This window comes from Neomonachus schauinslandi, chromosome 13 (assembly GCF_002201575.2).
Source record: "Neomonachus schauinslandi chromosome 13, ASM220157v2, whole genome shotgun sequence".
Lineage (NCBI taxonomy): Eukaryota > Metazoa > Chordata > Mammalia > Carnivora > Phocidae > Neomonachus > Neomonachus schauinslandi.
Window position 1 is genome coordinate 57,035,203 of NC_058415.1, and position 21,487 is coordinate 57,056,689.

The 21,487-nt window shown below is 53.3% G+C and overlaps 3 protein-coding genes across 9 annotated transcripts; 1 reads left to right on the forward strand and 2 right to left on the reverse strand.

Moving 5' to 3' along the window:
• The first annotated feature begins 497 nt into the window (after positions 1–497).
• On the forward strand, positions 498–16,901 carry IL11RA (interleukin 11 receptor subunit alpha). Of its 7 annotated transcripts, none has more exons than XM_044920378.1 (13): positions 498–523; positions 3,689–3,788; positions 4,076–4,136; positions 5,116–5,285; positions 5,420–5,534; positions 5,685–5,717; positions 5,803–5,969; positions 6,701–6,864; positions 7,673–7,814; positions 8,149–8,268; positions 8,378–8,474; positions 8,728–8,810; positions 9,317–9,959. In XM_044920378.1, exons 2-13 carry the CDS (start codon positions 3,689–3,691, stop codon positions 9,331–9,333), a joined length of 1,269 nt encoding a protein of 422 aa, XP_044776313.1. In that variant the 5' UTR covers positions 498–523; the 3' UTR covers positions 9,334–9,959. The 7 variants fall into 7 exon arrangements, 6 of the variants coding, with proteins under 6 accessions (XP_044776313.1, XP_021546852.1, XP_021546855.1 ...); XM_021691177.1 differs by lacking the exons at positions 498–523; positions 9,317–9,959 and adding exons at positions 669–708; positions 16,556–16,901; XM_021691180.2 differs by lacking the exon at positions 498–523 and adding an exon at positions 669–708.
• On the reverse strand, positions 9,742–11,553 carry CCL27 (C-C motif chemokine ligand 27). The gene is made up of 3 exons (XM_021691182.2): positions 10,473–11,553; positions 10,197–10,329; positions 9,742–10,002 (listed from the first exon to the last, which is right to left on the reverse strand). Exons 1-3 carry the CDS (start codon positions 10,540–10,542, stop codon positions 9,855–9,857), a joined length of 351 nt encoding a protein of 116 aa, XP_021546857.1. The 5' UTR covers positions 10,543–11,553; the 3' UTR covers positions 9,742–9,854.
• LOC110581372 lies at positions 13,368–14,331 on the reverse strand. Its single transcript, XM_021691183.2, has 4 exons — positions 14,300–14,331; positions 13,943–14,010; positions 13,652–13,711; positions 13,368–13,530 (listed from the first exon to the last, which is right to left on the reverse strand). Exons 2-4 carry the CDS (start codon positions 13,987–13,989, stop codon positions 13,374–13,376), a joined length of 264 nt encoding a protein of 87 aa, XP_021546858.2. The 5' UTR covers positions 13,990–14,010; positions 14,300–14,331; the 3' UTR covers positions 13,368–13,373.
• Positions 16,902–21,487: the final 4,586 nt, after the last annotated feature.

The window sequence follows — 21,487 nt, forward strand, 5'->3', positions numbered from 1 at the left end:
GGAACTCAGACAGACATGGTACACATCTCCCTTGAGACCCCACTGACTGGGGAGTAGATGTGAACCCTGAATGGGGGTGGGGGCTGGTTTCTTAAGGCATACACCTACATAAACGCCTGACCCTACAGTCTTGATTTGGCTGCATTTTGGAATCATTTGGGAGTTTTAAACACTGATGCCAAGGCCAGTTCCAGAGATTCGGATGTAATTGGTTTGGAGTATGGCTTGGCAGTTTTATAACCAGAATGTCCAGCAAAGTTTGAGAACTGCTGCCCCACACAAGTCCTCCTTATCTGAAGTCAGGGGCACCTTCAGCTTCTCCAGTCACCTGCCCAATGGCTCCGGAGCCACTGAACTTGAGGCTTTGTTTTTGGACAAAGCTGGAAGGAGGAGGGGCCTGAAAACTTCCAGTCCTGCTGTCCCAGGAGGGCAGGGCTGTAGGGAGGACCCAGGAATCCAGCTCCAGACTCTGTCCCCCAGCAGTCTCCTCAGTCCCGAACGGGACAGGAAGTGTCCGGCAGAGGTGGGGTGGAGGTGATTGGCAGTTGGAGGCTCCAATGGGCCCAGACCCCCTCCCTTTTCACCCCAGTCCTTCCATTGGTGCCTGGGCGGAGCCGCCCCCTCTGCGGGGGGGCCCCAGGGCGGGAGGGAGTAGAGGCCGGGGCAGAGGGCGAGGGCGGAGGGCGCAGGCGGCGGAGGCCGCAGAAGGTGAGGCCTGATGGGGCCGGCGGGAGTCCCCGAGAAGGCTTGCCGGGAGAGGGCGGGGCAGGGTGGTGTACGATCTGAAGGGCCTGGACTGGCGCACGGACTGTCAGTGTGTGCGTGTGACTGGTAGGCTGTGGGTGACGGCGTCGGTGTGTGGACCTGAAACTGAGGATCACTTGGGGCAGCTGTCAGTTAATATGACTGCGTTTGTCGGCGCGCATGTGGTTGAGTCTGCGTGTGGCTGTGCGAGTGTGGGATTCTGAGTTTCCGTCAATGTGCAGTGTTTGGTGAGAGACTGGGTTGCGTGCTTGTGTGTGAGAGGGCCTGTGACCGTACGGGGACTGGGTTTGGGGAAGGTGTCTGTAGGGTTTAAGACTGTGTGTGCCTGTGTGAGTGTGAGAGTGGGTGCCTGGGTTTGCGTGTGCCATTGTGTGACTTCAGCGTGGCAGGGCGAGAGTGAGAGACTTGAGTTATGTGCGTGTCTTGTGTCCTGTGTCAGACTGTGTGAGAGTGGAGCTGTGTTGTATCTCGGGGACCAACTTCAGTAGTCAGTGGGACTGACCTTTCTACTTAATGTCCAGCAAAGACAGACCCACCCCAACACACTTGTCTTCCCTTCCTTTCTGTGCTCTAGCATCCCTGTCATTGGTCTACTGCTTATTTTCTGTTTCCCTGTCTCAGTTTCCTTTTATTTCTTTTTCTCTCCCTACTACTGTCTTCCTAGAGCTGTCAGTCATCTGTGTCTCCCACAGTTTTGTCTCCCCAGGTATCTCTGTGTATCTGCCTCTCACATCCTCTACATCTCTGTCTCTCTCTGTACCCCTGTGCCTAGATCCCCTGTTCACCTTTGTCTCTTTGGCTACATGGGGGCCTGGAGCAGTGACGAGATGTGGGATCTGCCATTCTAAGAGCACCCTGGAAGAGGTGACTTAAACCATTATGAGGATTTGCTTCTGGGGAATGCTGCGACCCCATCCCAGGGGCAGAGTGCTAAGTGTCTGTGTGTCTGTGTGTGGTGTGAGGGTATGGGTATGAGTCTGAGTGAGGATGTCTGAGTGTATCTGTGTGACTGTGAGTGGCTATATCTGAGAGTGTGTGTCTGAGGGTAAGTGTGGGTCTTATATATCTGGCACCAAGGGACCAAAGGCATTTCCTGATGCTGGGGCCCAAAGAGCGGAGGGGGAGGTGAGAAATGGCTGGAACGTCCAGGGGCGGAGGGACTGGACTCTGGATTTTCTTTATACCCCCCAACCTGGGGCCTCCCTTCCCCTCAAAAAACGGCTAGCTATGCCCTAAGGAAATATTTGCTGGGGAGTGAAAAGAGTGGGGGCATGAGTCTGTGTCTGATTTTTCATTTGGTTATGTCCACGTGTGTTCAAGGGAGTGTCTTTTTGTTGACTGTGCTTAGTGAGTCCAGGCATGAATGTGGCTGGGTGAAAACATTGGGAATCTCTCCCTGACAGGGACATGAGCAGCCCTCCTTTCCCTCTTGCTGGCCGTGGCTGTGCCTGTGGCTTCCTTTCCAGACTGGGGGGAGGCCTCTTCCCTTCCCAGGGCCTCGGGTGGGGGGGGGGCGAAAGGGGAGGAAGGAGGAGGAAAGAGGGAGGTGGGGGCCTAGCTCAGGGCGGCTGAGCTCTAGGGCCCAGAGGGGCGGAGGAGGGAAGGGGAAGGAGGGGATGATTCTGGGGTCCCAGAACTGAGTGGAGCTGAGACGGGTGCTGTAGCTGGTGGAAGTCCTGGAGGCCATGGACACTCAGCCACTGGGATCACCGAGGTAGGGCGGGGCTGAGCAGGGTAAATGTGGCTGGGGTGGGGGTTGGGGGGTGTGTGAGCCACTAGACACATTCAGAGAGATACACAGACACATGGAGGCCCTTGTTCTGCTCTCCTTGGGAGGGGTCTGTGCTCTTCCTCTTTTGGAGCCCTTGCCTGCCTGGGCCCTCTCCCTATCTGCTCCTTCTCCTATCCCCATGGCCACTTCCCCACTGCCTTTCTTATCCTGCTCTTCTATCCAGAATCCCTCTCTCCCAGCACTCCCACAAGCGGTGGTTACCTCCTTTGCCTTTCTGGTTCCTGCTGCCATAGCCCAGCCCTTGCCTCCCTGAACTCCCACTACCTCCCAGTCTTGATCTCGGAGCATCTCTTGGTCCTGTGGCCTCTACCCCAGGCCCCTTTCCCTGTAGGCTCCTTGCTCCTCTCAGCTTTCTCTCCACTCCCCGACACCCTGTCTCCATCCCCTGGCTCCTTGCCCACCCCCAGCCTCTGGCAGCAGCCAAGGCATCTGGATCTGCTTAACTCTGCAGCCTCAGCCTGCACCCTAGCCCCATCCAGCCTCACAGGCTCGAGACCAGCAAGATTCCAGAGTCAGGCCCAGATGAGTGGCCCAAGGAGCCAGGCCCAGGAGAGAAGAGGCCTGGTAGCCAGAGCAGGGCTAGGCCTCATGGTAGGAAAACAGCATGGGCTCCGACCCACCTTGACAGCCCCCCGCCCAAGGTTGATGAAGGCTGTCTCAGGTTAACCAGAGGCAATGACTAGCCCTGGGCCAGGTGGAGTGGACGCTGGAATTCCCAACAGCTGGGTTGGAGGAGTTAATGGGAATGACTGGGCTGGTGCCAGCACTTGGTGCCAGGGGTGGGTGCCAAGGGTGGTGTGTGTGTGTGTGTGTGGAGCGGGGGGGGGGGGCTGCTGGTGCAGTCTGTCGCCTCCGGCTTTTGTTCTGGGCCCTAGGCCCAGGACTTTGGTGGAGGGGGTGTGTGTGTGTGTGTGTATGTGTGTGTGTGTGTGTTTGCATGTATGCCCATGCAGCACTGAGTGTATGGTGGAAAAGGGAACCTTAGATCAGATCCCCAGATATTTTCTGATATCCTTACCCCATTTGGTACCAGTTTTCTTCCTAGAAAGTCTCAGTTTAGAAGAGGAGGAGGCAGGCTTTAGCCTCCCATCTGGGAATGGGGGATTGCTGACCCTGCCTCTCTCCCCACAGATGAGCAGCAGCTGCTCAGGGTTGAGCAGGGTCCTGCTGGCTGTGGCTATAGCCCTAGTGTCCGCCGCCTCTCCCTGTCCCCAGGCCTGGGGCCCCCCAGGTGAGAAGAATCCTGCTATATGACTCTAACTCTGACTTGTGACTTGCCACCCTCACTGTGGACCCTTTCCATGCCTAATCTGTGACCCCCAACCCCTGACATCCAACCTGGCAAGATTCCTTCTCTACCCTGTCTTCTGACCTCTGTCTCTAGATTATAACATGATGCTTTGACCCAATGACCCCACCCAGGGCTTAAAAGTTTGCCACTTACCCTGTTGTGCTGAGTGGGGGCTGGGATGGGAGAAAAGGAAAGGGAGAGCCTTTCCTCAGAAGTGCCCTCCACAGGGTTCCAGTATGGGCAGCCTGGCAGGTCCATGACACTGTGTTGCCCTGGAGTGACTGCTGGGTAAGTGCCCCACCTGCCCATTGGGCTGACACTCATGACCCTTTCTTGACTCGGTCCAGTCCTCGTGCCCCTCCCATCCTTGCCCCCTGTGTCTATAATCCTCATCTCTCTAGCTATCCTAACCCTCAAACCATCCCTATTCAACAGAAAATTTTAACCAACATGTATTGAGCACCGGCTAAGTCCCTGGTCTATCCTAGGCTTTGGGATCTAGCAGGGCATAAGCCTGGCAAGATGCCTGCCCTTGCAGAGGTTACATTCTAATAGGGCAGACACATAGTGAGCAAATATGAATCTTGCCAGGGAGTGGTACCTGCAGGGCAGAAAATCAAAAGGAAGTGATGTGGAAGAAGATAACTGATTGGTTACTTTTTCTTGGTAATCAGGGAAGGCTTCTCTGAGGAGGTGACATTGAAGCTAATTTCTAAAGGTCAGGAAAGAGGCAGCCATGCACAGGTTGGGGTACAGGCATTCCTGACAGAGGGAACAGCTAGTGCAAATGCCCTGAGGTGTGAATGAGCTCAGTACTCTTTTTTTTTTTTAAAGATTTATTTATTTATTTATTTGAGAGAGAGAATGAGAGAGAGAGCACATGAGAGGGGGGAGGGTCAGAGGGAGAAGCAGACTCCCTGCCGAGCAGGGAGCCCGATGCGGGACTCGATCCAGGGACTCCAGGATCATGACCTGAGCCGAAGGCAGTCGCTCAACCAACTGAGCCACCCAGGCGCCCAAGCTCAGTACTCTTGAACAGAAAGAAGATCAATGTGACTGGAGTGTAGTGGGTGAGGGGGAGAGAGGGAGGAGCTGAAGAAAGAAAGGAAGGCAAGGGCTAGATCACCAGGGGCTTTGTAAGCCCCTGGACTTAAAGGACTTAAAGGACTCTGGGTTTTATTGCAAGCACAGTGAGAAGCCAGTGGAGAGCTGTGGCATGGCTTACACTTTAAATCTTCCCTCTATCATCACCTCATCTCACCCCCAGGGCCCCGGTGTCCTGGTTTCGGGACGGGGAGACAAGGCTGCTCCAGGGACCTGACTCTGGGCTAGGACATGAGCTGGTCTTGGCCCGGGCAGACAGCACTGACGAAGGCACCTACATCTGCCGGACCCTGGATGGTGTACTCGGGGGCATTGTGACCCTACAGCTGGGCTGTGAGTTGGGAAGGGAGTATTGGGTGGCAGTGATGAGGCAAGGGGCTCCGAGGAAATCCAGGCCCTGAGTAAGCCCTCTAGGATGGGGAAGGACCTGGGACTTCTCAGACTCCAGTTGCACCTTCTTCCTCTAGACCCCCCAGCCCGCCCTGTTGTCTCCTGCCAAGCAGCTGACTATGAGAACTTTTCCTGCACTTGGAGTCCCAGTCAGGTCAGCGGTTTACCCACCCGCTACCTCACCTCCTACAGGTGTGTGCATAATTGGGTGTGTATGCCTATACATTTGGGTGTGTAGGCACAATGGGTGTGGGAGGCAGTGAAGGAGGTCCTGAGGAAGGCCTCAGAGAGAGGGAGGATCCTCTTTTCCTTCCTGACCTCAGATGGCCCCCTCCCTGCCAGGAAGAAGACTGTACCAGGAGCTGATGGCCTGAGGTAGGACATAAGGGAGAGGCTGGGGGCTCCAGCTAGATCCCGCAATGAGCATTTCCAGAGCCCAAGACCACATCCTCCCTCCTAGGATGAGTCCATCCACAGGACCCTGGCCATGCCCCCAGGATCCTCCAGGGGCTGCCCGCTGTGTAGTTCATGGGGCCGAGTTCTGGAGCCAGTACCGAATAAATGTGACTGAGGTGAACCCCCTGGGGGCCAGCACACGCTTGCTGGACGTGAGCTTGCAGAGCATCTGTGAGTACCTGTTCCTACTGCTCCCTCAGATCCCCACCTCAGAGACCCCGAATGGACTCCAGGGTACAGATATCCCAACACGGAACCTCCACCTGCCAAACAGTTCCCTTCTGACAGAGACCTCATTTTAGCACACAGATAGCTACCGTGGAGACTAAGAAGCCAAAGAGATCAGAGCCTAGGAGGCAGGGTTACCTCACCTCTGGAGGCTGCTTCCACTACCCCTTCCTGGGTGCCTAGCCCACAAGTCCTTCCTGGGTGCCTAGCCCCAGAGCTGCCCCTGCTTCTAGGGCCTGTGCTGAAGGCAGCCGTGTCTCATGTCCTTCCTGCCCAGTGTAAGCCCTTGCTGGCCCCTCTTTCCTTTTGATCCGTATGTGGGAGGGGGGAACTAAAGCTCTAGCTAAGGGCTAGAGAGGGACAAGCAGACTCCATGCTGAGCACAGAGCCCAACGTGGGCCCAATCCCACGACCCTGAGATCATGACCCGAGCCGAAACCAAGAGTGGGACGCCCAACCGGCTGAGCCACCCAGGCGCCCTAGCTCATTTTATAATAAGGTTGACAGACAAGTCCTGAGGATCCAAAGGATGATCAAGCTTAAGATTTCCCCAAACCCCTTGGAAGTGCCTCCCTCAGGTACCTTTAGGCATATACCCACCTTCCCTTGGGAGGTGGTGGGGAAGAGATGGGTACCTGTCGCCTGTCCTGACTTTGTGTCTCCACCACCCTCAGTGCGCCCTGACCCTCCCCAAGGGCTTCGCGTCGAGTCGGTTCCTGGCTATCCCCGCCGCCTGCATGCCAGCTGGATGTACCCTGCCTCCTGGCCCCGCCAGCCCCACTTTCTGCTCAAATTCCGACTGCAGTACCGTCCAGCGCAGCATCCAGCCTGGTCCACGGTGAGGCCTGGAATGTGTCCCAATCTGGGGCTATGGCTTCTGCCTCTGGTTTCATGTTCCTGGTTATTCTGCCTGGCTTTCTGGCACACTGGCAGGTCACCAAAGCCCTGTCACCTCCTCCAGTAGAGTGCTCTCCATGAGCGAGTCTTTGTGCCGGGTGCTGGGGTTGCAGCAGGGCCTGGTAGGCCTAGCCTCTGCCCTGTGGGGCTGTAACTCTGATGTCTGCCCATCTGTGGGAAGACAGGAGTGGCTTTTTACAAATGACTTTTCTAGGAAAAGGAGTACCTTTCACCCAGAGGCACATTCTCCTGTAAACATTCATATACCCAGATGAGGACAGTAGTGAATTTCTACCTCTGAAGATGTTAAAGATTGGCTAGCATCAAGTCTGGGGAGCAGCTGCCTCAGATAATGCCCGATATTTATTGAGCACCACCTGCCTGCCAGGCACCGTCCTACACATTTTACCTGCATTATCTTATTCAGGTATCATCACCTCTATTTTACAAATGAAGAGACCAAGGCACAGAGTGGCCCAAGGTCACTCAGTAAGTGTTACAGCAAAGATGTGAACCCAGGCAGTCTGATGGCACAGCCTGTGTGTGTAACCGTCATGCACTTTTGTCTTCCAAACACTAGGTGTACACCTGAAACCACCAGCCTCCCGACGTGAGGCCCAGACAGCTCCACCAGTCTGACAGGGACGGGACTGGGAGGAAGGGGTGCTCTTTGCTAACGAAGGTTGGGGGCAGGTAGGCTTGGCATTTACAACCTGGATAACGGGCCAAGGAACCATCTTCATTCCCAGGTGGAGCCGGCTGGATTGGAGGAGGTGATCACGGATGCTGTGGCTGGGCTGCCCCACGCTGTACGGGTCAGTGCCCGGGACTTTCTGGACGCTGGCACCTGGAGTGCCTGGAGTCCTGAGGCCTGGGGGACTCCGAGCACCGGTGAGAGACTGAGCCCAGGGCACGGGCAGTGGGCCCGCCCACCGCATCTGTTGGCCGGATGGGTGTGCGAGTGGGCTGCATGCACATGTCCTGCCACACGGGCGTGGCCGTTGAGGTCCCAGTCTTCAGCCTTGGTTGTCTGCAGCCCCGCCCCAGCTTAAGCCCTGCCCCTCGGCCTCCACCTCCATTAGGCCCCCAGAAGCTGGCTCTACCCTTTCAGCTTCCACCTCCTGGGCACCCCGTGTCCAAGCCAGGCCCTGGCGTCCCCTGGCAGGCCCCGTCTTCCACCCCCACCCCATGTGGACAGGCCTCCTCAGGTCTCGCCTCCCTTCAGGGCTCCTGCCGGAGGAGATACCGGCTGGCGGACAGCCACAGAAGCAGCTGGAGGAGCCGCCTCAGGCAGACAGCCCCGCTCCCCCCAGGCCCTCCCTCCTGCCAGACCCACGGCCACTTGGTAAGCTTGGGCAGGTGAACAAAGATTGTATAGGACGGGAAAGCCCCGGAGAGAAAGGGTTTGGTCAGGCAGCCTCGCTCTCACAGTGGCATGCGACCCTTCCCCTCAGACCACAGAGACCCCCTGGAGCAGGTAGCAGTGCTGGCATCTTTGGGGATCTTCTCTTTCCTGGGACTGGCAGCTGGGGCCCTGGCACTGGGGCTCTGGTAAGTAACTGCCAACGGCCCCTCAAATTCTGATCCCACGCAGATGCTCTGATACCCACAGACCACACCCATTCCCACCCTTCATGATTTCCCAGTGAAACTTTCTGATTCTGGAACAACTCCCCCCTTCTCCCTCCAATCCCCACTTCATTATTTTCACTGATTTCTCTCCTGACCGTTTACTAATACACTGTTTTGGAGGAGACAGAGATGTACAAATTGTCAGGGAGACAGCTACCTTTTTGTGCTCCAGGCTGAGACTGAGACCAGCTGGGAAGGATGGACCCCAAAAGCCTGGGTTCTTGGCTCCAGTGATTCCAGTGGACAAGCTTCCAGGTGAGTAGGACATCTAGGAGGTTTGGACTCAGGATGTGTACCCTCGTTTTGAGTGTCTGGATTAAGAGCCAGATGCTCTAGTCATTGTAAGGGTGTTGGGAATCAGAGTTGGGTCACCTCATTCATATGATGTCTGAGCTCAGGGATGGACCTTTCATTCTTGAGTCCTTGGGCTCAGAGTTGGGTCTCTTTTCCTTCTCTCACGTGGTATTGGGGTTCCTAGATGGGCCCCCCTCATTTTCAGGGTGTTAAGCTCAGAGCTGGATGTCTATCCTGATTCTGGGGCTGTCTTGGATCAGAGTTGGGTCCCCTCCCTTACTCTTGATGTATCTGGGCCCAGAACTAGGAATACTTCATCTTCAGGGTGTTGGGGTTCAATCAGAGCTGGGCTCCTCTATTCATGCCTGGTGTTGGGCTCAGAGCTGGGTCCCCTCACTCATTCTCAGGGTGTCTGGGCCAAAATCTAGTCCTATTATCTCCCTTGATTTGCCTCCTGCTTCTTCTAGGAGCCCCAAACCTGTAGATGACCCAGGAGGGCTTCAGCTGATTCACCTATAATTCTGTCTTGCTGGTGTGGATGGACAGACAGATAGAACCCAGGCAGGCTAGTAGATCCCCATGGAGGCAGGAGGGCGGGGAGTGGTCTCAGCTGGAGGTTCTGTTTGGAGCCCAGTTCTGTCAGACTCTGTTCCAAACTTGCCAGCTGAAAGGTGCTGGACCTCTCATTTCATCTCAGAATTGGAGGTCCACCTGAGGAATGTGTGTAGATATGTATGTTTGTGTCCATGTGTGCCCATGTGTATGTGAGGTAGGGAACATGTGTTCTCTAAATGTATGCATGTAGGTGCCTGGGGAGTATTTGTGGCTCCTTGGCGCTTGGCCTTGCCCCTGGAGGGGTTTGTGAAGATGTGAATAAAGAGAATGAGGAGGTTCTTCTGTTTATTGACATGTCTCCCAGCTTCAGATTCAGGGCTCACAGGAGAATGCATAGAACTTGGAAACCACAGTCAGAGACTGTTGTCCAATGCTGCTTTATTGTTTCGGCTACTGGGGGCCCTGGTCCATTTCCCCTATCAGCCCCAAATTCAGGTTAGGCAGAGTCCCCTGGAGCCTCCTCCCTTGGCGCTCAAACCACCGAGCCAGGCTGCGGTTCTGAGGGTGGATGCAGACACTGCGTCGAGACAGGTGAAGCCTGGGAAAGGAAAGGTCCAAAGCCATAGTCATAGCTTGGGGATGAGGTTAGGGTTCAGGGGTTAGAGCAGAGGCTAGATGAAAACTTGAGTCAGCCTCAGAATTAGCAATTGGGGTTGGGGTTGGGATAAGCATCAGGGGTTAAGACTGAGGTCAGACTCAGGGGTCAGTATGAGGGGGAGGGTCAGAGCTCACACGAAGGCCTGGAGGTGACAGTCCCCATCAGCTTCCTGCACCTCCACCCGGATGACCCTCCTCAGGAGCTTGTTCGAGAGCGGCTGGCGGTAGAGCTGAGTACAGCAGGTAATGCCGGTTGGCAGTGGCAGTGCTAGGGGACAGTGGGGCCATGTGTTCAGAGGGCTCCTGACCCAAAACCCTTCCATCAGACAGCTGGAGGATGGACTTCCTGGGTCCCTTTCCCTCCATCCCATTCACCCAAATCCCTCACCTTCTAGACCCCCAAGCACTCACCTGCTCCAGGGTCTGGGCTCAGCAGCAACAGTAGCAGCAGGAGGCTGCTTGTGGATGAGGGCCCCTTCATGCTGCTCAGCCTGGATACTTCTCTCTCCTCCTCCTCCCCTACCTTTTATCTGGGTGCCTTTTACCTGGGGCACCAGGTGAGTCAGAGGCAGGTGAAGACGTATTGCTCATCCTGTGACATTCCTGGGCCCTAATTGCCACAGACCCCTTCCTCTTCTAGGGCTGCCATTTCCTATGGCTTCTAAGCCCTGGACAGAGAAGCTGGAGAGAGGGGTAGTGCATGATGTGAAGACTGATGGTACAGTGACTGAGTAAGGGCACCTAAGTATCCACAGTGGCATCCAGTGATGGACATTCACACTCACATACCCACAGTCACATTCAGTCACACCTCAATCACTCAGTGAACCTTACACAGTCAGACAACCAAAGTCAGAATCACATAGCGCCAGTTGTACTCAAAGTCCCATTCCCACATAGTTGTGTCTTCACGATCATTCAATCACAATCATATGAGCACACACAAATTCTGATAGGGGAGTTGTGGGTGGGGTGGGAGCAGAGGGAAGGCCAGCACCAACTTGCCTTCATCTTCCCCTCTCTACTTCGTGCCCTAGCCTGCCTGTCTTATCAGGAAAAACTGATGAGTATGGATCCCTAAAGCAAGCTCTTCTGGCTGAGGATGAGTCTTGGCTGGGACAGTAACAACCAGAGTGAGAAGCTCGGTGCTATTGGGGTACCTCTGGGATGCTGAGGTGGGGGCTGCTTTCCCCAGGGAGATGAGGCAGGGAGGAAGGATGGGGTGGATAAGGTGGGAAGATGAAAGAAGATAAAGTTCTTTGGTGCCAGGTTGCTGCTGTCAAACAGGAAAAAGACCCAAGAAATCTTACCTTCCTGTTTTTGCCTGGTCCTGTCCCAGAAATGCCAGCCTCTTGCCGGCAGGGGCCTGGGGCTTCCAGAATCAATCCTGGCTTATTGAGACATCAGACTCAAGAGCTCAATTACCTCTCTTTTGTTCAAATTCCAGCCTTTCCCTGCTGCCCACCCAGGTCCGGTAATACACCCCCCCAGCCCCCCCCAACCCTTATACATTCTGCATCCCATCCTCTTGCTAAAGCCCCAACCTCTCCTCTCCTTCCTGTCTCTTATCTCCTAATCCCATTCCCAGCCCCCACTCCCTTCTTCCCTTTACCCCCTAAAGCAAAAATCCTCCTCCTCCTCTTGTCCTTTCCAGGAAGCTGGGGACTGCCTACGGTGGGGGCAAACCGCTAAGTTTACTGCCTCTGGCACCTTGAAGAATTTCCCACTCCTGGTCTGGGGATTTCAATCCTCAAGTCTTGCTCTGTATTTGAACCATAAACTGAGTCATAACCCAGTAATCCAGACCTTATCTGGTTGTTGTAAGGGTGCCTTCTGCAGCCTTCTGCTCTGTGGCCAGCTATTCTCTAAGGGGCAGGCCTTCTCTTGGGATAGGGACTCAAACCTGTCCTGGGCATCTTTCTGCTGCAGGGCTGCTGAAACAATCAGAGGGACCATCAGTTCCAAGAGTAAGAACTCGTCCCCCTCCCATGCTGAACAACTCAAGCTTCTCCTCCTTCCTGTCCAGGGTGAGGCTTGAAGGCCCTTTCCTGGAGTTTGTCTTGTGAATACTCAGGAATTCTGACAGTGTCCTGCTGAGGTGTAGGCCCAGGGCTGGACAGGGCACTCCACTTTTGACAGGGTTCTTGATGTAGACATTCTGAGGAAATGGCTCAGGAGCCTGGGTCCGTTCTTGAAGGTGGCCACAACCCAGAGGTCACCCATCTTGACTGCTAGTACCAGAGGCCTTGGGTCTCTCTCCCACCCTCCAGTTTGGACTTGTGCCCCAGAGCTTGGGTGCAGCTCTTGGCGTGCCATTTACTTATCACAGATCTCCATCAGCTGGTTGTCTGCCACATACTTTGTGGTCTTTCCTGGACCAATTGGTCTAGCTACCTGGAAAGGCAAGAAATGACTTCTTCCAGGTATGCACCCATCTCTCCCCTTTGGCTATTCCAAAGATAGGGCCAAGTCTTCTCCCCAGCCACAATCTGCTGTGGCGGGGGCAGCCCCAGGCTGAAAGTTAGCTTTGCCCCAACCCATAAATTGGGTTGTCTCTTTAACTTAATCTTCGGGTAACTTTTCTGGTGCTGGGCCTAGTCCTTTACTGAAAGCAGGCCCACCAGGAGTCCCTCACCCTCGGTACTTCAGGAGCTAGAGGGTTTCAGGTCAACTAGGGGAACAAGACAGGGGTGGCAGGGAGCCGTGGCCTTTGGGTTCTCCTAGGGACAGAGCAAGAACTGCTAGGTAAGCTGATGCCAAGTATCTTTAAACCTGAGAAAAGACTGGGGGAGCCAGAAGTTGTGGTATTAATTGTAGGAAAGATCTCCAACAGTCCCAAGTCACTCCCCTCTGGCAGGCTGCGGGAGTCAGCGTCTAGGAATCTTCTTCCCCTCCTCTCACAGCCTACTTCCTACAACTCTGGGCTTACAATAGTTTAGATTCACTCTCAGAAGAAGAGGATTCTCCAGATACCTGGCAAAGTCCTGTCTAGGAGGAAGGTGGAACACATCAATGTGGAGATAAGTTGGGAGGAAGACCCGGAGAGGGCTACTTAGTTCCCGGCATATAGGCTATTTACAGCGAAGTGGGGGCGGCGGGGGGGGGGTTAGGTGGCGGAGGGCAGTCAATGACAGTAATGGGAGGCCTGACACTGAGGAGGGATCCTTAGTAATAACGGGGGCCTGGATATGGAAGGGCACCCTATCAGGGAGGGAGGCCCTGTCAGAAACGAAAAGCAGGCGTGTAGAGGGGCTCCCAGCCCGAATGGCGGCAGCGGCGGCAGAGTCAGGAGGGCAGCACGGTGGCTTCGGTTTAAATCTTTAATGCACCGGCTGGCTGGGCAGTGGCGGTGGGGGTGCGGCGGGGGAGGCCGCGACCCGAGCGCTGGGGGGCAGGGCCCAGGCCGCTTGACAGACAGCTCATCAGGCCTCGTAGAGGCTCCAGCTTCTGCTCCCGGGGATGCGCCGAGCTGTGGGGCAACCCGACAGTGGCATGAGGCAGGGAGGGGACTCCCGGATTCCCCCCATCCATCCTCCTGAGGCTGAGCCTCGTGTGCCCCGGGCGGGTCCGCGGTGTCGCAGCCCCCTCACCTCCTGTCCCTCCGCCACATGCGCAGCCAGGGGAAAAAGTAGAAGCAACCCCAGTAGATCCTGCGGAGAGAAGGCCGAGCCGGGCCGGGCGGGGCGGGGCTGACCCCACAGTCTCCGCCGCTCAGACGCCTCGCCCCTCTCTTGAAGGCTCCGCCCCGCCCCTTAGAGGCGGTTCCCTCCGCTGCCCACGCCCCCTGAGGGGCCCCACGCCTCCCGCCCGCAGAGAACTCGCGCCCTCCCCCCACCCCCGAGCGGCTAGGTTCCTCCTCCGCAGAACCCGCCTCCACTCACTCCTCCTCCGCCTCCAGCGCCACCTCGTATCTCCTCAATCCCGACATGTCCTGGGCTCCGAACGTCTCCTGGGGAGCGGCATGATTGGATCAAGGATACCCCAACCCTAGGTCCCCTTCTTTGTCATTCTCGGGGCCAGTCTGGCCTGTTCTCAGGTAATCTGAGGCAGGTGCCCCCGGGAAGCCTCAATTGCCACATTGGGACAGGGTAGGATTGCAGAATTGGGAGGCACCAGACGTTAAGGATATAGGAGGTCGGTCACCTCGGGGGCATTCAGGGGGTCAAGGCGAAAGGCTTTGCGGTCATGGACCTGGGATATTTGGGGCCCTGGGTGAGGATTTCGGGGGTTGGGATCACCTGGAGGGGGGCTGAGGGGTCGGTGCAGCCTAAACTCCCGCCCTCTCTGGCTCCACCCCGGAAACAGACCGTTACCGTTACGTCATAGGGACTCCGTCGCGCTCCAGGGGTGGGGTTTGCCTATTACCCGGAAGAGGCGAAGTCTGAGCGTTTCTTCAGAGGAGGAGGAGTCAAAGTGTCACGCTGGAGGTGGAGCCAGGGTCCATCTATCACTAAAGGGGCGGAGTCAGGCCCTATTAACTAGGATGCGGACGGAGCACGGGACCCTCTTTTGTGGGGGTAGAGTCAGATTTTGGAGCTCTCTCCCTGGAGACCTCAGCCCCAGGCAGCAAGATAGGAGCTTTGGGACGCTATCCAGTACTGTTTTCCCAGGCTACTTTTCTTTGCCCTCTGCCCTGCTGCCACTTGTATGACTCTGGTCTGGGGAGGAATAGGTCTCCAGAGCGGTCCTAGCCTAGATGGAGCAGACTACAGAAGTACTTGATGTGTGAGTGGCTTTGGCCAAGTCACTTAATGGCCAGAGGGTCACAGCCCTTCCTCTCTGAGCTGAAATTTATTTTCCTGTGATTTTTGTTCCCACAGTCATTCAATCAGCAAATATATCAGGCTAGGAATAGGTATACAGCAGTAGAAAAGCCAGATTATTACAGTAAACATAGCACACTGGTTGGAGGCAGTAGAGGGTGCTGCAGTAGAGCCTAGAAAGCGCAATTAACCCAGTGTTGGAGGTTGGAAATAGCTGCCCCAGTTAGTCTGGGGAGGGAGGAAGAGAGCCTTCTGGCTGGATTGTAGGGGAGTGACGAGAAATAAGTGAAGTGAAAGTTCCCTCAGGCTGAAGTGTGGCAAATGGGTACACTACTCTTTCCCCCCATCCCACTTTCTTTCTCCCTCTCATACCTCTCTTCCCCTGCCTGGGCCACAAACAAGATTGCAGACAGATCTGTGGGTACCAGTTGAGCTTTATTGGAAGCATTGTGGTCTGGATGTGGAGGAGAAGCTGCACTCCTGCTATGCCACACTCACCCCTGCTCACACTCACACTCACACTGACACTCCAGGCCCTGTCCCGGCTGGGTCAGGTCTGGTGCAGAGTTGCTGGAGGCCTGGTCCTCCTTTCTGATCCTTGGTTCCCCAGGGCTACAGTGACTCATATCCCTTCACTCAGACACAGGGCTCCCTCCAGGGCTGTCAGGGGCTAACTACTGTGGCGTTTGTTCTAGGGGAGAAAGGAGAGGCAGGGTCATGGGTTAGGGTCTTGGGCAGGGGCTCTGAGGGAGGAGGCAGGGCTGGGGAGGGCCGGGCTTGCCTTTGCAGAGTTCTTCAGCAGTCTCCGGATGATGCGGTCCACCCAGGGCTGGTCTGGAGGTGCATAGAACTGGTTACCTCTCAGCACAGTGAACCTGGAATCAGAAGGTATGGAACAGTCCTGGAACCCAGCTTCCTGGCAGGCCTTGGTGTGAGGAGCAGAAACTGAGGACCACATCTGGAAACCTGTTTCAGGGGCTTCCTTGTGGGGAGGAGCTTGGCAAGGAAAAGGGAAGGAAGATGATGAAGCCCAGGTGACAGAGGAGGTGATTGGGAGAGGAAGAGTCTGGTTACTCTTCACCCTCCCCCACAAGACAACAGTACCCTACAGCCATCAATGAGAAGGAGATAGGAACAAAAAGGCACCAAAAATGTTCCTGGGAATTGGGTGTTGGTTCACCAAGAGACAAAGTCCTCAGAGTTGTTGGCATCACTCAGAGGTCGGGATGGGGTGGGTATAAGGGTTAGGGCTTGAGGGACTTTTAGGTGGGAAGACCACAGCCCTGACTAGAATTCAGGATGCCTATCCCCAGTGTCATAGCTCTAGTGTTCCTTTCTTTTCCATCCACGTGCACTGTCCTCTTCTTCCTCTGGAAACCCAGGCTAAAGGAGATAGGGGCTCTAGAGAGAAGGGCAGCCAGAGGCCCCAGGACCCATCTGGGTACTGGCACATTCAGGAATAGCAGGGGCACAGGCACATCTATATCACACGGGTCACACCTGGGACGTGGCCACACCCACAGCACACAAGTCCATGTATAGATTGCACAGGAATGTGCACGATGCATGGGTGTACCGATGGTACACAGGAACACAATCACAAGGGCACACCCATTTGGCACGTGTACACTCTTGGACCTGGGTGTTGACCTGAACTCTCAGTCTCCTTCCCAGACTCCCTGATCCCTCCTCTGCCCCTCATCTTACCATTTTACCCCTTCCCCTTTCCAGGGGAGACCACGAAATCAGTATGCTGAGAAGAGGAGTGGTGCTGTGCAGGAGGCCATGGAAGATGGAGAGAGATGGACAAATGGGTAGAATCTTTGGAAGCAGCAAGTGTGTGGGTTGCAGAAGTCCTGCTTGTGTGGAGTCTGCATGAGACTGTGTGCTGGATGGCAGAGACTGAGCGGAAGAGTGATGATGAGGGGGAGGGAGTCCATGGTGGTTCTGTGATGTGTATGTGAGCCTGTGTGAGGCTGTAGCTGTCTCTTGTTTATGGCCACCTGAAGCCTTCATTTTTTATATCCAGAAATTTCTTCCTTTCTGTTGTGTAATAAAGAATTTGACTGGTTTTTGTCCCTGATTTCTGAAAAGGAGACTTTAAATCTTTGAATTTCCCAAGTAATAGGAATGTCTTTGTTATTTATGAGCCCCTTGGATGGTCACACCTGAGTTTATGCTAAGAGATGAGATGACTTAGGATCATCTCGGGGATGGTCACAAGAAAAACCAACCATGTCACTGAATTGTCAGGGCTTTGAGCCTGCCCATCCTCTGGGAGTGGGAGGGGCACTGGAGATTGATTTCAGCCAATTCAGTCATGCCTACATAATGAAATTTCAATAAAAACTCTGGACACCAGAGCTTGTAGAACTTCCTGGTTGGTGAACACATTGATGTGCCAGGAGGGTGATGTGCCCAATGGGGTTTAGCGCATGAAGCTCTGCATTTGAGACCTTCCCAGACTTTGCCCTCTGTGTCTTCATTAGGCTGTTCCTGATTTATATCCTTTATAAAAAAAACTTGTAGGTATAGCACTCCTGACTCTCATGAGTCTTTCTAGTGAAATATTGAAGCTGAGGGGTCTTGGGAACTCCCTGGGCTTGTAGCCAGTTGGTCAGAAATGCACATGGCCTGGGAACCCTACAAATGGGGGCAGACATGTTGGGGACTGTGCCCTTAAACTTGTGGAGTCTGATGCTGAATGGTTAGTGTCTGAATTGAATTGGAGTACATGAGTTGGTAAGATACCTTTCCAATGAATTTTTTTTTTTTTAGATTTTATTTATTTGACAGAGACAGAGCTAGAGAGCACATTAAGTGGGCGGGGGGGGGGGCAGAATGGCAGAGAGGGAGAAGCAGACTCCTCGCTGAGCAGGGAGCCCAATGTGGGGCTCAATCCCAAGACCCTGGAATCATGACCTGAGCCAAAGGCAGTTGCCCACAACTGAGCCACCCAGGCGTCCCTCCATTGAATATTTTACCCACTGTCTCTAGAAGAAACTTCTATCCCTTTCATAACTCCTTAGTAGCCTTCCCACCCCCATTTCCGATTCTTTATCTTTTAGTTCTGAGAATCTTAGTAAATCAGCAGTTTGGACAAGGCAAGGTGTGTGTGTAGGGGGGCGTCGGCACTGTCACCCTTAGGGGAACGTTTACAGTGTCCTCTCCTGGAGGAATTTGAACAATCAGTCTCAAGGCTCGGGGTCAAGTCTTGGTTCCAGATTAGAGGTCAGAGTAAGGAGTACCTCTCCGAGGCTTCTCCTCACCTCAACTCTTCTTTGTGGTTCTAAGATACCTGGGAATGGGGTGGGGGGCTGGGTTCTAAGATACCTGGGTGGCTCAGTCAGTTAAGCATCTGCCTTCGGCTTAGGTCATGGTCCCAGAGTCCTGGGATCATGACCTGAGCCGAAGGCAGACGCTTAACGACTGAGCCACCCAGGCGCCCTAAATAAATAAAATCTTAAAAAAAAAAAAAAAAAGATACCCGGGGATGGGAGGAGTGGGAAAAGTGGAAGCCAGCTGGTTCCCCAGATTCCCTAGAACAATGACAAGTAGCAAGAAAACTGGAGAAGGTGGAGGCACCTGGGTGGCTCAGTTAAGCATGTGCCTTAGGCTCAGGTCATGATCCCGGGATCCTGCCCCAGATGGGTCGGGCTCCCTGCTTGTTGGGGAGTCTGTTCCCTCTGCCTCTGCTTCTACTCCTGCTCGTGTGCACGCTCTCTCTTTCGCACTCACTCAAGAAAAAGTCTTTAAAAAACAAAAAACTGGAGAAGTTCCCTTCTCAGGTTCACCAAGTCTCCCTAGGCCCATGACAGTGCCTATGTATCTGTCATTTGAGACCTGGTCTTCCCTCAGACAAGTATCGCTAAAGGGAAATTTTGGAAGCAGATCCAATTCCTGTATCTCACATCTGAGGATCTAGAGCTTCACCCTCCTGACCCAGCCAGCACTGACCCTTTCCCCTGTTGACCCATTTTCCTATGCCCCAAGCTGAGTCAGAGGAATAGCTTGAAGGGAACCTGGCCTAGAATACCCCTTCTACCATGCTTTCCCTATCGTGGTGATGGAGAGAGAATTTCTGAGCAGAGGGGCTGGTCAGCGCACAGAGACAAGGAAACTAGGTAGGAGGGAGGGGAGCAAGTGCTTTCCTCACCTGATAAGAGGCCCAAGAGACAGACCAGAGGAGGAGACCTCTCCTAAGAGACTAATTGTAGAGTGCTCCTCTGTTTCCTTTTCCAGCCCTAGAGCATATGATGTGACAAACTTAACTGTGGACCCAGTTTTTTCTGCCTTCTCTATCAGCCATCCATGTGTCCATGTCCACCCATCTTTGTCTATGGGTCAAAGCTTATATAAATAAGCTGTCCCTTATTTATATATATTTTTAAGACTTTTTGGGGTGCCTGGGTGGCTCAGTCGTTAAGTGTCTGCCTTCGGCCCAGATCATGATCCCAGGGTCCTGGGATCGAGTTCCGTGTCGGGCTCCCTGCCCCGCGGGAAGTGTGCTTCTCCCTCTCCCACTCCCCCTGCTTGTGTTCCCTCTCTCGCTGTGTCTCTCTCTGTCAAATAAATAAATAAAATCTTAAAAAAAAAAGACTTTTTAAAAACTATTTATTTATTTGAGAGAGCGTGAGAGAGAGAGAGATCACAAGCAGGGGGAAGGGTTAGAGGGAGAAGCAGACTCCCCATTTGAGCAAGGAGCCCGACTCGGGACTCAATCCCAGGACCCTGGGATCATGACTTGAGCCAAAGGCAGACACTTAACCTAGGTGCTCCTATTTTTAAAAATATTTTATTCTTAAGTAATCTCTACACCCAACAAAAGGCTCAAACTCACAACTCTGAGATCAAGAGTCACCTGCTCTACCACCTGAGCCAGCCAGGCACCCCAGAGGGCCTCTGTTTTAGATCGCTTACTATAAAAATGTAGACTTGAGGCTTCCAGGGTCCATATTTCCTGCTATCTACAAGAGGAATGAAACTCCCTAAAAAGAATTATAAATTAAAAGATGGAGTTAACATCATTTGGACACCTAGGGCAGAAGTAGACTAAAATCTATTAAAAAAATTTTTTTTGAGAGAGAGGGAGAGAGAACGTGGCTGGGGGGATGGGCAGAGGGAGCAGGAGAGAGAGACTCCTAAGCAGGCTCCATGCCCAGCTGTGGAGTCCAATGTGGGGCTCGATCTCACAATCCTGAGATCGTGACCTGAGCCAAAATCAGGAGTCAGATGCTTACCCGACTGAGTCATGCAGGTGCCCCTAAAATCTATTTTTAATGGACCTATTTATGTGATACAATTTTAACTTTTTGCTTAAGCTACTTTAAGTTGGGTTTTTGTCATTTGCAATGGGAAGAGCTCTGAATAATAATTACTATTATTCCCATTTTACAGATGAGGAACCTAAGACCCAGAAATTTTTCCAAAGTTTCCCAGCTTATAAATGGCAGAACATTGGTATTTGGAGCAAACTCTGATACACTACCTATAAAATCCATCCACCTGTTCATCTGTGCTCTATCCCATTCATTTATTTACTTGACTACCCTTCAGGGCTAAGACTCTGAAGGCAATAAGCCTTGTCTCACTTGCTAACTCCAGTTCTGAGGCTGAGTTTGAATCAGGGGTTGGCAAACTTTTTCTGTAAGGGGCCAGATAGTAAATATTTAGGGTTTTACTGGCTATACTGTCTCTACAGTGACTACTGACCTTTGCTGTTGTAGCCCCAAAGCAACCACAGACAATATATAAATGAATAGGCATGGCTGCCTTCCAATAAAACTTTATTTACAAAAACAGGTGGCAGGCTGGATCTCTCCCATGGGCCATAGTTTGCCAATCCTTGGTCCGGATCAATAGTTTTGGGAACATGAGCTGGGTGTGGGAGCATGTATGCCTTGCATTTGTCATTACCAATGAAGGAAAACAACAAGATTTTAATATTCAAACTCTTGTGTTTGAATCTGGCTTTGTGACCTGGGCCAAATGAGGGAAGAGATGAGAGTTTCTTCACCTGTAAAATAGAAATAATGTATATCCTGTGAGTAGTACATGTGCCTCACTGACAGTGGGAACTCAGTGAAGGTTGGGTCCAGCCCTGTTCTCATTTATCACCCACCTTGTATGGCCAGTATCAGGAGACTTCCCTTTATGGTATCCTGGATGCAGCGAGGACAGTTCAACCTAGCTTGCTGAGTTCAAGAGTCCAGCTTCTAAGAATGAGCTTTCATACAAATTATATGGATTAAGCTCTTGCAAACTCCAAATTTCTCTTTTTAATAGCTATACCCCAACTCTTATCTGCGCTGTTCCAAACCTAAAACCATTCTAGTACCCGGCAAAACAAAGGGCTCTCGAGTCAACAAGCACTATTAGACCTAGAAGCAGTTCAGCCTCCTTTTATATCACTCAGGATGTCACCTGTTCCCCAGGTGGCTTTTCAACCTATTTCTTCCAAACAAATACTCCTCTCTAGGACAAAAGATTGTGTCCATGTGTGTTTGTGTGTCTGTGTGTCCATGACACGTGCATGAATCATGTGTGTCTGATATGCCCTCGTGTCCATATTGTGATTATAAGATTAAATGTCTGTGGTGTATATGAGCGATTGGCTGTGTATGTGTGTGTGAGTAGGACATATGTAAGTGGGTGAGGGTGTCA